The 15,183-nt window shown below is 40.6% G+C and overlaps 1 protein-coding gene across 1 annotated transcript in view; it reads left to right on the top strand.

Moving 5' to 3' along the window:
* Positions 1-15,183, top strand: part of unc5da (unc-5 netrin receptor Da) — a 389,274-nt gene that overhangs the window by 299,931 nt on the left and 74,160 nt on the right. Inside the window, exons 5-6 of the mRNA XM_034710336.1 lie at positions 6,419-6,593; positions 7,649-7,816. Of these exons, the coding sequence (XP_034566227.1) occupies positions 6,419-6,593; positions 7,649-7,816 (343 nt within the window). The remainder of the gene's footprint in view (positions 1-6,418; positions 6,594-7,648; positions 7,817-15,183) is intronic.

Genomic DNA, 15,183 nt, shown 5'->3' with positions numbered 1-15,183 from the left:
CTTGAGGTAAAATATCCACTGAACATGGAAATACATTGAATTTATAAAACATAATGGCTTAAATCGTGGTACATGTCAAGTTCAATCTTGGCTCCACTCCATAAACACGCGTCCCCATCTGAATACATATTGGAGGAGGGGGAAAGGATTGGGGTTAATTTATATTTCAATGAATTCCCTGCATTGTACTTGTTTACAAACCGCCTGCAGGACGAAAGCTCTCCAGATTATTTCCCTGAACTGTATGGAGACACATTTTGCAGTAATTTCAAAGACAATGCAAACGTGACAGCACAGAAGCACTGTGTGTTTGAGTTGGTACACAGTGTTTGTAGCTCTACAGCTGACCTTACATGAGTTAACTTGTGTTATTACGTAATTTTCTCTTATCTAATAGTTGGTGTCATCCCAATTTAATCCATGTGACCTTTTCTCCCATCATAACAACACATGCAGTTTAGTAAAAATAGCCTGTGCTTAACAGAAAGGGGAGATGAAAACAGAGAGCATTATCAGGAAGCAGCTTCAATGTGAATCTTCCTTTTTAATTTGATAAGTTGCTTTTTGTAACAACAGACAGGTGCAGAGGAGTCAGCTGCTGCTTCCTTCGTTATCAGCCTCTCAGACTTTGTCTAACACTGTGTCAGCCTGTTTCCTGGTGTCACAGTTAACTCGTCTGCTTCTCCCGCCTGTCATGTCAGACCCGGTCACTCCCACCTGCCCTGCAGTCACCCCCATGCACCCTGGCACACCTGCTCCTTTTTTCCAATCAGCCCTGCAACACATAGACCGCCCTTTCTTTCATCCATTCCCTGCCAGATCATCTATTGTGTTTTCTGTAGCCATTTTCTGAGCCTCAGTTTTGCTTGTTATGACCCCCTGCTTGCCTTTTGGACACCTGCTCTCCAGCACGAGTCCCCAGTTGGATACTTTTGCCTCATATAGCCCGACTCCGTGGTTGTGACTCTTGCTTGTTTTCGACCTCAAGTGAACTTTTATTTTACTGGCCTCAGAGTTGTACTTTTGGGTTCAGACCTTTTTTTTTAACTGAGCCTTTAAATTGTCTCCCGGTGACATTAGAGATGCCTTTGGGGGAGAATCTTTTCAGACAATACACAGACTATGTATAATGTAACGCTTGTAAAAACAACAGAGTTCACCTCTCTTATCCTTTTGGTGAAAGAGGCAGCAGTACTTGCAGTGAAGGTGATAAAGCACAAGCCTCCTACTTGTCAAGGTTAATTCCCCACTTCCCAGATAGTAGACAGGGACAAAGTCTGAGAGAGAGAGGCTAAAAGCTGTACAATCAGAGGAGGAACAACGGTGTGCCACACTGAATTCTAGCTTACTCCACATAAAGGTTCGCTATACACGGCTCTAAAACATCTCACATACTACTGCAGAATGGAGAGATCAGGAGATACACAAGGGGATGGATGGATGGATGCATGGATTGATGAATGGGAAGAGAGATCGAATGTGAAATAGGTAGAATAAAGGGGTGGATTAAAAGTTGGAACAATAATTGGCTATGTGTTAGGATGGAAAGATTGGTGGATGGGTAAATGGTTGGATCTATGGATGAAAGATGGATGGATGGATGGATGGATGGATGGATGGATGGATGGATGAATGGATGGATGGGAAAAGATCAAATGTGAAATAGGTAGAATAAAGGGGGGGATTAGAAGTTGGTACAAAAATTAGATAGATGGAAGGGCGGATGGAAAGATGGGTGGATTGGGAGAAAAATGGATAATAGATGGAGGGATGGATGAAAAATCTATGATTGGCAGTCAAATGGATGGATGGATGGATGGATGGATGGATGGATGGATGGATGACAGATCTATGAATAGATGGGCAGACGAATGGTTGGATGGGGAAAGATGGATGGATGGATGGATAAATGGATGGAAGACAGACAGACAGACAGATCTATGAATACATGGGTGGATGGATGGATGACAGACAGATGGATGGAAAGATGGGTGGATTGGGAGAAAAATGGATAATAGATAGAGGGATGGATGATGGGTCTATGTTTGGCAGTCAAATCGATGGATGTGGAAAGATGGATGGATGGATGGATGGATGGATGGATGGATGGATGGATGGATGGACGAATGGATTGATGGGGAAAGATAGATGGATGGATGTATGAAAGAATGAATGGATGGCAGACAGACAGATCTATGAATACATGGATGGATGGGTGGATGATGGATCGATAGATAGATAGATGGATGAATGGATGGATGGATGGAAGAATGGATAAAGAAGAGAGGATATTGGGTAGATGGGTGTTAAACAGGTGGCCAAATGGATCAATGTATTGAGAAGTAATATACTTTAAAAGTATGCATGGTCTGACTGACGGACGGATGGATAGATAGATTGGTGGATGGATGAAGAAGAGAGGATGTTGGGTAGATGGGTGTTAAACAGGTTGCCAAATAGATAGATGTATTGAAAGGTAATGTACTTTAAAAGTATGCATGGTCTGACTGACGGATGAAAGGATAGATAGATAGATTGGTGGATGGATGGATGAACTGACATGTAGGAACAAAGGTGAGGGAGTTAAATATTACATGATAAGTGGGAAGGTAGGAAGGTAGGGGATGTGAGTGCTTGAAGCAAAGGACCAGAGTTTAATCTGAATTTATAAATATATCTTAAAGAAACATCAAACCAAAACACAGATTCTGATGACTCCACAGGAAGGTTTACATTTTCAGATTACAGTGAACGATCTTCTCTAACTTTCCTCTGTGGAAACAGGAAGCTGACTGTTTCCATAATTGAGTCGCCTGATTGTTGCAGCTGTGGAGAATGCAGTGCAGCGCGGTCGTCGACACGGGGGTTGATTAGACTCTGAAGGTGTGAAATAGTGAAAGACAAAAATAGAGAGACAAAGATGGATAGAATGACTGATACGGGCCACCCTCTGCGGTTTGATGGTTTATCTTTGAAAGCTGTGGAGCCCAATGATGAAAAAAGTCAAATTAAAGGCACATGATGAAAGACTTCTTGGCCATCAAAAGGAGAAAAAAACTGTTTGTGACAACGTGACTCCTGATTTATTGATTTCTCGGCTCAATTTTTTCATCCAGGGCGCTCAGAAAGAGCCAAAGCAATCTCTGAGTTTGTTGGCTGTTGTTATAGTCCCTTGGCGAATGGACACTGCACAAACACACACACACAAACACACTGTGCACAAGCGCATGGGGCTCCCAGTGGGGCGGAGTTTTTAATCCTCAAATACACTGCCATAAATCAAACCGCGGTCCCTCATGCCCCGGCTCGTCTCTCTCAATGAAAAGCTCAAGCCAGTGGCACATTAATAGCAATTTACAGGGGCAGTCATGCGAGGAGGGGAGCATCAACAGAGCGCCCTTTATTTTGTAGTTCCTTATTACTTTCAGTCACTACACGGCCACTGAATTTGTAACGATAGAAGATGTGCCCTACCTTCTGCATCCCTCCCTCAGAGTGGATGTCGTTCATGTCATACTTCCCCACAAACCCCCTTATCTCACAACCCCTCACTTATCTTAATACATGTTGTACAGCGGCAGAGAAATGCCCATTTCTGGTTTAAAGATAATATTTTGTGGTGCAGTCTGTGGAATAGCTGCAAGGAGGAGAGTATTTAGCTTTAAGGAATAACAGCACACACTGTACGGTTAAAGACCCCTCTCATCATCTATACTGCAGTAAGACCTCTGTACGGCAAATAGAAAATGCTTGGCCAATGGCACTCAAGGGCTGCAATGGAAATGCATAAACAAGAAGCTAATTATCTGCTTTGGTCATTGATACTCCCATTACTATATGTGCTTATGATTTTACCTTCAGTTAAACGAAAACACTAGGTTTTAAAAAGGCGATAACAACACTGAAACAAATCTGTTACCTTCTTGTAAGCACTGTAAAGCCATAACAGGGTAAGTTTATTTTTATTGCAAATTTCATACAAAACAGAAACTCATACACTTTACTGAATGCATTAAAACCTTTAAAGGAACATTTAAAATACATAGTTAAAGCATTAAGAGAAGGGAGAAGTACAGGAATCATCGAAATAACTGAAAGCTGGAAAGAGTTCCTCCAAATCTATGAATGTGTCCCCAGCTCTGTAGTTCACAGCATTGAAATGCTGCTCCTCCATGTTTAGTCTGAACTCTGGGAACAGTTGACCCGATAGGTCGAAAGGGTTCGTGTGGCAGAAGGACAGTCAGAGCTGTAAGCCATGGAGAGATCCATAGACGTGCAGCAGTGCAGTTTAAACTCTACCCTCTGACATGGTGGAGGCCAGTGATGAGTCCTGGGAAATAATGTGATGTATTCATATTTCTATAACTTCTGCTGCAGCATTAAAGGTGAGCTGAAGTTGATTTAGGGTTTTATTTTTTGAGAGACTTAAAGCTGTTGTTGGTAGTGTCACGGCAACACAATCCTGGCACGAGCTCGGTCTAGGGCATCCAAGCGTTGGCTGCCCGTGCCATACTAAAGAAGGCATCAGGTGGCTGTCGAGCAAAAGGCAAAGGGAAAAGGCGGACCTTACCTGTGCCGACTTCTTTCCAGGACACCATTCACGGCTGCGGGACCAGCTCATGCTGCTTCCTTCTCGTTACCCCTCAGGGTTTCGGATGACAGTTCATATTTAAGTTGACATATATAACACACGACAAAACTCAACGGGAAAAGGGGAAAACTTCGCAAGAATGTCTTTCCACGGCTTCTGACAACGGCGTCTCTTTCTTCTCGCCTCTCGAGCAGGTGTCTGCCTGAGCTAATCAAGACTACAGCGTCACCATCTCATTGATAAATTGGTCACGTGACCAGGAAGGTCCGCCCACCTGTAGCTCGACAGCCACACCCCCATACTCTGGACAGTGTTGCCGCAACAGTAGGAATGGTCATAATACCCATCGGCACTCATCTGTAAGCGAAGTAATTTAAGATTATGGCAAAATCTCTGTGTTTTCCAATGCCTTTGTATCAAGCAATGTTATTATTCCCCTCTTTCCCGTTATCACGGACCAATCAGAGCTACTACCTCCCTCTGTCCTGATTGGTCGAGTGGTGGCCCAACTATGTTGCCCTGATTGGCTGGGAAGCCACTACCTCCTCATAGAACGTGCACAATGATCTTTTGTGGGTGGGGTTACTGATGTTTGTATCACGACTACCAACAGCAGCTTTAAGAGACGAGCATGACAGTAACCTGCTGCAAATGAAAGCATGGCTGTGACTTCTTAATTGAAGCAGCTAAAATCAGTAGCAAAATAAAAATAGTAAAGACAAACACAGCTTGACTACCTTGTTAAACTCTCAGACTTTATGATACATGTACATAATCTCAGTGATGTCACCCATTGTTTTTCTAAAGTGGAGTTCAAAGCCTGGCGTCGGCCATATTGGAAATGCAGACTCAACCTGACCTTCAGTCGACCTAGCAAGAGGCAAAGAGGTGGAGTTGAGACAGTCCTTTAGCCTCCTTGCCAACAGCTACAGTGTCCCCGCCTGCAGTCAAGTCAGCTGTGCCCTCAATCATGCAAAACTCATAAGTTTAATACCTTAAATAAACAAATGATAAAAAATACACCCATGTACAGTGTGTGCGGTGAGATAAATGAGCACAATTTTTTTAACCAGACTGTAAATATGTTTATTTCTGCTGTAAAGATCAGCTTTTTTGAATGGGTGTGTATGTGGTTTCTTGTGCTTCTGCAGCCAGCCCCCAGTGGACACTCAAGGAACTGCAGTTTTTTAGAGCGTCTGTATTGCCTTCATATTTCAAGGCCTATGGTTAAACTGCAACAATGTAAATTATTGCACCACAGAGATAACACTTCTGTCAGCAAGCAGAGGTGAAATGTGCCTCCTTTGGTTGACTCAATTGTTGCTGTAGCTGGAGAGAATGAATAACCATTGCTATCCGGTTTAAACCAATCAGAATCAAGTAGTCTACCTGGTTTAAAGCTATGTTTGCAAAAATATCCACTTCTGCATAACAAAAGGGTTACATAACATCCACTTTATGATCTCTCATCCGACACATCATATTTTGAGCGGTGCAGATGAAAGCGTCATTTGATCGGGCTGTGGAGCTACATCAGACAGAAGGAGGTGGAGAAGCACTGATGAAAACTGCTTTGCATGACAATTCAAAACCAAACTAAAACGTTGAACTGAAAAACAAAAATGTCTTCATTTTGTTCCCACATTCATCAAACAAACAAACAAACAAACCAAAGCGGTTTGTTTACTGTTTCGACATGTAACAAGGGGTACACACACTTTGAAATGTTGTTTATGTTTCCTTCAGACGTCGTCTTCAAACATGTTTGTGTCAAGATGAAGGCCTCAGCCTCGTTCTCCTCTCATGCGTGTCCTCTGTCGTTCTCAGGTTGAATGGCTGAAAAACGAGGAGCCTCTGAGCTCCGACGGTGTCATCGACACGCGAGGCGACCACAATCTCATCATCTCAGAAGCTCGCCTTTCCGATTCGGGGAACTACACCTGCGTCGCCAGCAACATCGTGGCCAAGAGACGCAGTGCAACCGCCACTGTCGTAGTGTATGGTAAGATATTTAGTGTTGTTTCAGAAGAGGACGTGTCTGGAAGTTTGACTCTGATGGTAGTTTTTTTGAGTTTTTGCAGCATAATGATCAAAACAATGTCAAACTGCTTTCTTGTCAGCATCAAAGTATCAATTTCCACGACAGAAGGCGGCTGTCAAATTGGCCCCATAAGCAAATTCCCCAAAGTCATTAATATAAAAAGCCTTGCTCGACCGCAGCGTGTGGTCCTTTTTCACACAAGAGTCTAATGAGCAGGTAATGGGCAAGTGATCCCTCATGTGTGAAAACAAGGAGACACGGGCTCAATATTTACAAGAACTCAATTATTAATGGGGGGAAAGGCAGTGACAAGGACTGTGACAAACCCCCCTGCTTTTATCTGCCAGCACTAAACACCCCGGACCGTGTGGAGCGTTTTGTGTGGCTGCAGGCCGGCAGACACTGTTTCCAGCGTATTTTACGGCCCCTGCAGAGAGCTTTGCAGCCACAGAGGAGAATAAGTGAAATTAAAATGTCATACTTGCACCACCTCCTTCCACGCCATAGGAAAACCTTGTTAATTGAAGAGTTTCTGCACTCCTTTCTGCTGACCTTTCATCCTGCTATTTTTATTTTTTCAGAGGGGATATTTAGCAGCTGTGGGAATTTGTCTAATGCTTTCTGACACCCCACTGCTGAGGCACATCAATCATTAATTTTTCTAATGCTAATGAAGTCTCTGACAGGCTTACTGCTCCCGATAGCCGCAGACAGATGTACAATAGTGGGATGTTGTATTTCTTCTTGTGCTTTGACAGCAAATGAGCTGATTAGTCAATCATACCCAAATATTTCAGGCAACAAATCAGAGAGAAAAATCTAAGTTGGCAGGAGGGGAGACGCCATTGATCATCTTTACAAAGACACCTCGTTCTTTTTCCTTCATAAGATATTCTTTTCACCTTCAAGTGAAAGCCTGTGATGCTTCCTTTCTTGGCAGGACATATATTGTTAAGCACAAAAATGTAGGCTCCAGATTTCCTTCTATTCATTCTTTTTCTTCTTCTGGCACGCAGTGAATGGAGGCTGGTCATCCTGGACAGACTGGTCTCCTTGTAACGTTCGCTGCGGTCGTGGCGTGCAGAAACGGTCCCGCACTTGCACAAATCCAGCTCCTCTCAACGGGGGAGCCTTCTGTGAGGGCATGTCAGTGCAGAAGAGCACCTGCAACACGCTGTGTCCAGGTGAGCACAAGGACATCATCTCTGTTCCCCTAGTGTGTGTGCGCGTGTGTGTGTGTGCACATACTTAAAGCAAGAGTATGCAAATATGAAACCTCATGCTTCAAAATGTTAAAGCTCGGCTGACAGAGGCTGTCTCTATTTTCAGACTCTAGATAAAAGTGTAGATCCGTACACGTGGGACCAGGCTTTGGTGTGAGAGTATAAGTGTTCTGGAGTGTTTGTAGTCTGAGTAGTATTGATCAAATGTGCAGGCTTTGGTGTCTGCATGAAAAAAAAAAAGCCTGTATGGAGAGCAAAAGCAGAAAGAATGCAATCCATTTGATCAACATCTCAGTTCCCATCAGTGTTGATCTGAGGACGATTTCAACTTGAGTGACAAATCCTCTTGACTGTGAACAGCTAGAAGCCAATCAGCATTAAGATTTCCCGACTATGGATCCGATCCTCATTCAATTAAAGCATTTTAAGAGTTGTTTTCTTCTCCTCTCAAGGACTGACCTGATGAAACTTTCATTAGTCTTCATCAATTTAATTTTTACAAACACACATTATGATGTTTTAACAGCACATTTAAGACCTGTTAATTGCAGACAAATCACAAGAAAATCAGTATCCTTATGGGGTTTTTACCACTGAAGCAAACCAGATTGAAGCCTCAGTAAAGTTTGCAATTTACAGTGAAACTGAGACTGTGAATAGCTAAAAGCCAATCAGCATTAAGATGTCCCGGCTATCTTAATTTAATCTGAAATGATCGATCCAATCCTCATTCAATAAAAGCATTTTAAGAGGTGTTTTCTTCTCCTCTCAAGGACAAACCTGATGAAACTTTCATTTTAATTTTTTCAAATCTGCATAATGATGTTTTAACAGCAAATTTAAAGGTGACATATCACGCTTTTTTCATCAATATATATTGGTCTAAGAGGTCCCCAAAACATGTCTTTAAAGTTTATGCTCAAAAAAACACTTTGTAATCAGATTTTGGTCTGCCTGAAAAGCCCTCTTCTTCAGTCCTCCTCAGAACACTCTGTTTTCTCTCTGACCACGCCCCCTCAGGAAGTGGATGTGCCTCGGCTGTCCAACACGTTGATCTAATGTTTACATGTTGGCTGAATATACACGGCTGCTCAGAGATCACGTTACTTCAACCCTCTGAATCTGATCCTGACGGAGAGGCGCCTGTAGCAGGACCTTTCTGAAGGATTGGTCACAGATTTAGTGTTTCTTGTTGTTTTATTTATCAGTATGTCGACGTGTGTCTTGGTACACAGCTACGAACATGTAGCTATGTGGCTATGCTAACTAGCGCTAGCACTTATCCATGATAAATAAAAATCATCCACTAGATCTTCAAATCTGCAGACGTGGGGAGTAAAACCGACCTCTGTGTTTATTAAGACAGCCTACAACTAGCATGCCTCCCTCCTAAGCTCCTTGTCAGCACACATTTGTGCAGGTAATGAAAAACGGAGGGGGGAATTCAGTATTAGTTTATACAGTCTATGGGCTGAACAAGCTCCGAGCTCTGACTCCGTGACAGACCGGATATTGTTGTTACGTAACAAAAACACAGAAGTCTGAAACGGCTCGTTTCACACACATTTACAGAAAGGTGGAGAAATCAGAACAGGGGCAGAATGGATTTTTTTCATTCTCGGGGGGTTTGTAGACATGCCAGGGACACATATTTCAGGTAGAGAACCATTAAAAAGTCAATTTTGCATGATATGTCACCTTTTAAGACATTTTAATTGCAGGCAAATTGCAAGAAAATCAGTAGCCTTTTGGGTTTTTTACCTTTGACGCAAACCAGATTTAAGTCTTAGTGTAGCTTACTATTTACAGAGAAAGTGAGACTGTGAATAAGATAAGATACTCCTTAAGATACAAGAATTTCAACAAGTATATATAGAAAAGACATGTTCATCAAAGATGACAGATTGGCCATAATTCTCCTGTCAGCCACCACCTCCACAGGGTCCAGGACTGAGCTGGACTAATAGCTAAAAGCCAATCAGCATTAAGATTCCCAGGCTACCTGGAATTCATCTGAAATGATCGATCCGATCCTCATTTAATAAAAGCTCTTTAAGAGTTGTTTACTTCTCCTCTCAATGACAGACATGATAAAACTTTCATTAGTCATCAATTTAGTTTTTACATCAGCATTATGATGTAAAAACAGCAAACTTAAGACCTGATGTTGCAGATAAATCCCAAGTCTCCTTTTGGGGTTTTTACCACTGAAGCAAACCAGATTGAAGCCTCTGTGTCGCTCATTTATTTAGTTATTCATATATAGAATAGAATAGAATAGAATAGAATAGAATAGAATAGAATAGAATAAATAGAATAGAATAGAATAGAATAAATAGAATATCCTTTATTTGTCATTGTCAGGTGTACAATGAAATTAGAAGCGCTGCTCCTAAAGGTGCATGTTATAAATACAAATAAAATAAAACAAGTAGAAAATATATATAAAAGACAATATAAATATAGCAATAATATAAAACAAATGTCGAGTATATACAGTCAGGTCAGGAGAAGAGGTATTTGGGTTTAAGATATTGCACATATATGAAAGGTTTTCAAAGTTCCTGGTATTGCATTGACATGAATATTATTGCACAGTTATAATATAAATATTGCATATGAGGGGTTTGCGTATGTACATTTTATGTAAATATTTATTTTAGTTTTCATTTAAAAGGACCATGCATATTAAGTAACATTTTTGTAAATATGCAAGAGTTAGCCAAAAGGCTAAGATAAGATAAGATATTACTTTATTGATCCCCCGGGGGGGGAATTCAGTTGTTACAGCAACCCAGACATAAGTACAATCAAGAAGAAGTTTCAATAAGTACAAAATAAGTACAAAATAAAATAAAACAAAATAACATAAAATAAAATAAAATAAAAAATAAAATAAAAATAAGTAAAATGAAATAGATAAATAAAGCTAGAATACAATTTAGATATATACAATGTTACAAATGGAATTTAAATTAAATAGAAGTAATTACAGGCAGTATTAAAAAATGTTTCAGTAGTGACAGGTTGACATGGTGTGATTATGGTTGGTAATGACAAATTAAGCAATAAATAGAAAGAATATTTGTATATAATATGACCATGGGTTGTAGTTAGAATAGTAATGTAATATAACAAAATGTAATATAGCAAGATAATTGTATAATACAGTATATTATATATTATAATGCCAGCAGCAGTCAAGAGAGAGTTCAAGATGGGATGATGGATTCTTTGTTTACATCTGTAGCCCCTTGCAAGATGTTAAAAAGGCTCCCTAAAAAGATCAAGATTTAACAAAATAAAGTATAATAAAATGAAAACAAAAAAGGGAGAGGAGGAACCAAAACACAAACAAAAAAAGAAAAGAAAAGAAAAGAAAAGTACAAAAGGCACCATACGATTTAAAAACGACTAAAAGCCACATAAGGAGATACATAAGTTCACTATTAACAGTGAAGCTGAGACTCACCAGAAACAGATAAACAGGCAGCACTCCTGAGGATTTGTTGAACATTGATATTCCTGGAGCTACAAATGTCACTTCACTTTGATTTGAGCACACAATCCTTTCTTCAGCTGCTAACTAGAATATAGATATATAGATAGTTTTATTGTTTTATTCTCACCTGAAAATAAGATTTGCTGTGCACTGTATGCTGCTGCATATGAACACCTGCAGTGAAAAAAATGAAGTCAAGGTAGTTGTGCAGGTTAATTTAGCCTGTTCAACGTTATAACAGAGACACTGCAGGTACGGTAATGTCCCATTATTGCACATTATGTCTTATGAAATATGAAGCCATAGCCAGCAGGCGGTTAGCTTAGCTCCGCACACAGGCTGGGAGCAGGGGAAAAGAATTTCTGCACATCAGCACTAAAGCTTACAAATCACATTTTGTACTCTGCACTGCACTTAATCTGTGAAATCTGCTCTGATTCCTGCTTTATGTTCGACTGTCCTCGGACATCACCGGCCTGCTTCCCCTCGCACTGATCTCACAGATACAGCACATTATGTGTGTTTTCATACACATTAACTGTGTGTTCATATAATCCAATATATTCAGTAGAAATGTGTGAATTATCTCTCCTTTTTCATCTTATATTCTAATTCAGTTTCCAGCATGTGAAGCTGTTTCATGTCTGTGAAGGGTGGAAGAAAATACAACTACATCTTACTGTGAATGCTTTTATTATAACAATTAAGATAAGATATAACTTCTACACTTAAACCTTGAACCCTGTTGGTTTAACATAAACACAGGACCTCTATTTGTAATATTGCAGGCAGTTAATCTATAGAACTTGCTGGAGCTGTTTTTCTCACACTGCCTTTCCTGACTCCTGACCTAAAAACACTGTAACACAAACCCCACATAAAACCACTAATTGTTGATTTGACGTTTTGCTGTTGGTACATATTTAACAAACAAGACAAATGTGTTAATTAGTGAGCTGAAGTGCTGGTAAGAGGATTGTTTGACCTTAAGGCAGAGCTTGGCAGATGTTTCTTCCTGCTTTTTTAATATTTGTTCTTCACTAACCTGAGCATATTTAACCAACAAAGAAGAATCAGAATCACAAATACTTCATTTATCCTGGGGAGGGAAATTTAGTCATTACAGAGCTCTTATAAACAGTATGTGAGAAAGCCAAAATATTAATAGAAGAAGGAATAAAATAAGATATAAATATGAATAAAAGAAAAGAAAGATCAAACAAACTAGAATAAAATAAACTAGAATAAAATAAAAAATAAATAAAATAAATCAAAATAAAAGAAAAAAAAATATTTAAAGGAAAAAAGAAAAGAAAATAAAGATCAAATAAACTAGAATAAAATAAAACAAAATAAATTAAATCAAAATAAAATAAAATAATAATGGAGTATAGTAGAATTAGCCATGTACTAAAGCTTGGAATTAAGGTGTTATATGCAAAGATGTTAAAGTTGCAGGGATATTGCACAGTGTATTGCATGGTTATTGTATGGTTATTGCACAGAGCACAAGATATTGTTCAGTGATCAGAAAGAGGAGTTGTAGAGTCTGATGGCTACAAGCAGGAATGACTTCCTGTGGCGTTCTGTGGTGCATTTAGGGGGGATGAGCATAGACTGTATAAATAATGGACGTAGTATCCGTGATGTCACCCATCTGTTCCTGAGAGCTGTTTTGAAGTAAATCGACGGCAGCAGCCATATTGGTAATGCGGAACTCAACTAGGCAGAGTGTGACGTAGTGTGAGTCTCTTAGCCAATGGCTGTGTGTTCCTGACCGGGAGTCACGTCAGTCATGTCCTTATTTGGGCAAAACTCATAATCTTAATATCTTCTTAACCGTCACGTTAGAAAAAAATTCACCCCCGTACAGTGTGTGCCATTAGAGAGATTAGCGTTGTAGGGCCAAGCCATTTTTTGAACCAGGCTGTAAACATGTTTATTAATGCTGCAAAGATCGTCTTTTTCCCATTCATATCTATGTGGTTTCCGGTGTTTCTGCAGCCAGCCTCAAGCGAATTTTCGATGTATTGCAGTTTATATCACTTCCGCATTGGCTTCGTCGTTTGAGACCGGAGTTTGCCGCTTGGGGATGAGTCTCTCTCAGAATCTAAACGCACGTCAGTGTGTTTCCTAAAAAGTTGAAAACACAGTGTGGGATCCAACTCTAAGAATATTTACATTGTGCATGTCCATGAATGCATCAGTTTTTACTGCTTCTCACAGATATAAAGAAGAACACTGCAGAGAAGGTGTGGAGATGTTATTCACAAGTGCAAAGTCCTGCCATAACTACACCTTAGTACTGACACATTGAACTCTCGAGGCAGCGTAGTACCGATGTGCCAGTGTGTCTTTAGGTGAGGCCTTCACTCACTGGGCTGCAGGACTAAACATTGCTACTGTCTTCCTCCCATTACTCCTCTGTTACTACCTCCAAACTGTCAGTGTGTAAAAGCCTGAAATATTGCAGTAAGCATGAACATCAATATTGTAGTAAGTAATTTGTAGCAGTGTGTGCAACCAAGTATGAATCTGTATGGATATGTGTAACCAATTATGAACATGCACAGGTATGTGCTTTCACATATGAATATTTACAGATATCTGTGTTCCAGATATGAGCAGAAACTGCTTTAATAAATGAAAACGATGAATAATAAAGAAGGTAAGAGTCTTCTTGCTGTGAGGCGAGTCCACAGGTCAGAGCGTGTCTGACACTCAGAGGTGTACAGAGTTATAAAGTTTGATAGCCACAGGTTAGAATGACTTCCTGTGGAGTTCTGTGGTGCATTGTGGGGGAATCAGTCACTGAATGTGGGCTGTGTTTTAGGATGTGATGGAGCGGGTGGGAGGTGTTGTGTAGAGTGCCACTGCATCCTCCTCTCTGGCACTGCTATCACTTGATTTAGCAGCTTGTAATGGTAGTCTTCTCTGAGCACACAGCGAATGCGTCTCTCAAGGTGTTACGGTTTTAAATGGACCCTGTATAATGGAGACCTTCAGCTGAACGTGTCAGTGTTTGTGGAGTTTACACAGCTGTTGAAACACAGAGGGAGTTCCTGGGAATGCAAACTAGTTTAGTTTTTTCCTCATCAGATATTTAATGATCATCCAAAGACGGTTATGAGGGATGCATCCGTCTGAGAGTCTCCAGTTAACGGGGTCGCTGTTTAAACCAGAACACCGGCCGATCTCTGCCCAACTTTTTGAGTTAAACACGATTTCAAAGCCGTGTTGAAACGTCTTTGCTACTCGCGCTTATCTCCTCTCACGTGTTGATTCAGTGAATCCATCTGTGATGAAATATAGCACCATCTAAAACAGAGCCAGCTGAGTCTCTTCATGCTAACAGGCTAACTGTTGTGTTGCTCATATGATACCTCCCTGTCCGTCTGCTCCTATGGTGTCGTCTTTTTTATTTCCTCCATATGTCACTGGCCTGATTTGCACAATCTACCTGGGACTTCAGCCCGCAGTCAAAACACAGACAACAATGAGGACACAGGAACCTTTTAGTTCCGGGTAAAGTAGTTCTGGGGGCTAAAAGACCCCAGAACTCTTGGTGGAAATGTAACTAAAGAGTCTAACTCCTCCCCCACGACATCACTGCCTTTGGGATGAGTTTGGTGATTCTGTTGGAAGCCTGACACCTTAAGAGTTCTTTGCCCAGTCCAATTTGTTATCTAGTTTGATGGTATAGATAGTTGATGGCAATCTTACAAGGATAAGAGAAGGATGTTCGACAAACATCCTTTGTCAGTCCGCCCAGGTATCGTCTATCTGTGAGAAAGACTGGCAGTGCAATCTCAACTGCAAAACCTTC

This window comes from Notolabrus celidotus, chromosome 19 (assembly GCF_009762535.1).
Source record: "Notolabrus celidotus isolate fNotCel1 chromosome 19, fNotCel1.pri, whole genome shotgun sequence".
Taxonomy (NCBI): Eukaryota; Metazoa; Chordata; class Actinopteri; order Labriformes; family Labridae; genus Notolabrus; species Notolabrus celidotus.
Note: the sequence above shows the minus strand (reverse complement) of the source record. Positions and strands in the feature narration are given on the sequence as shown.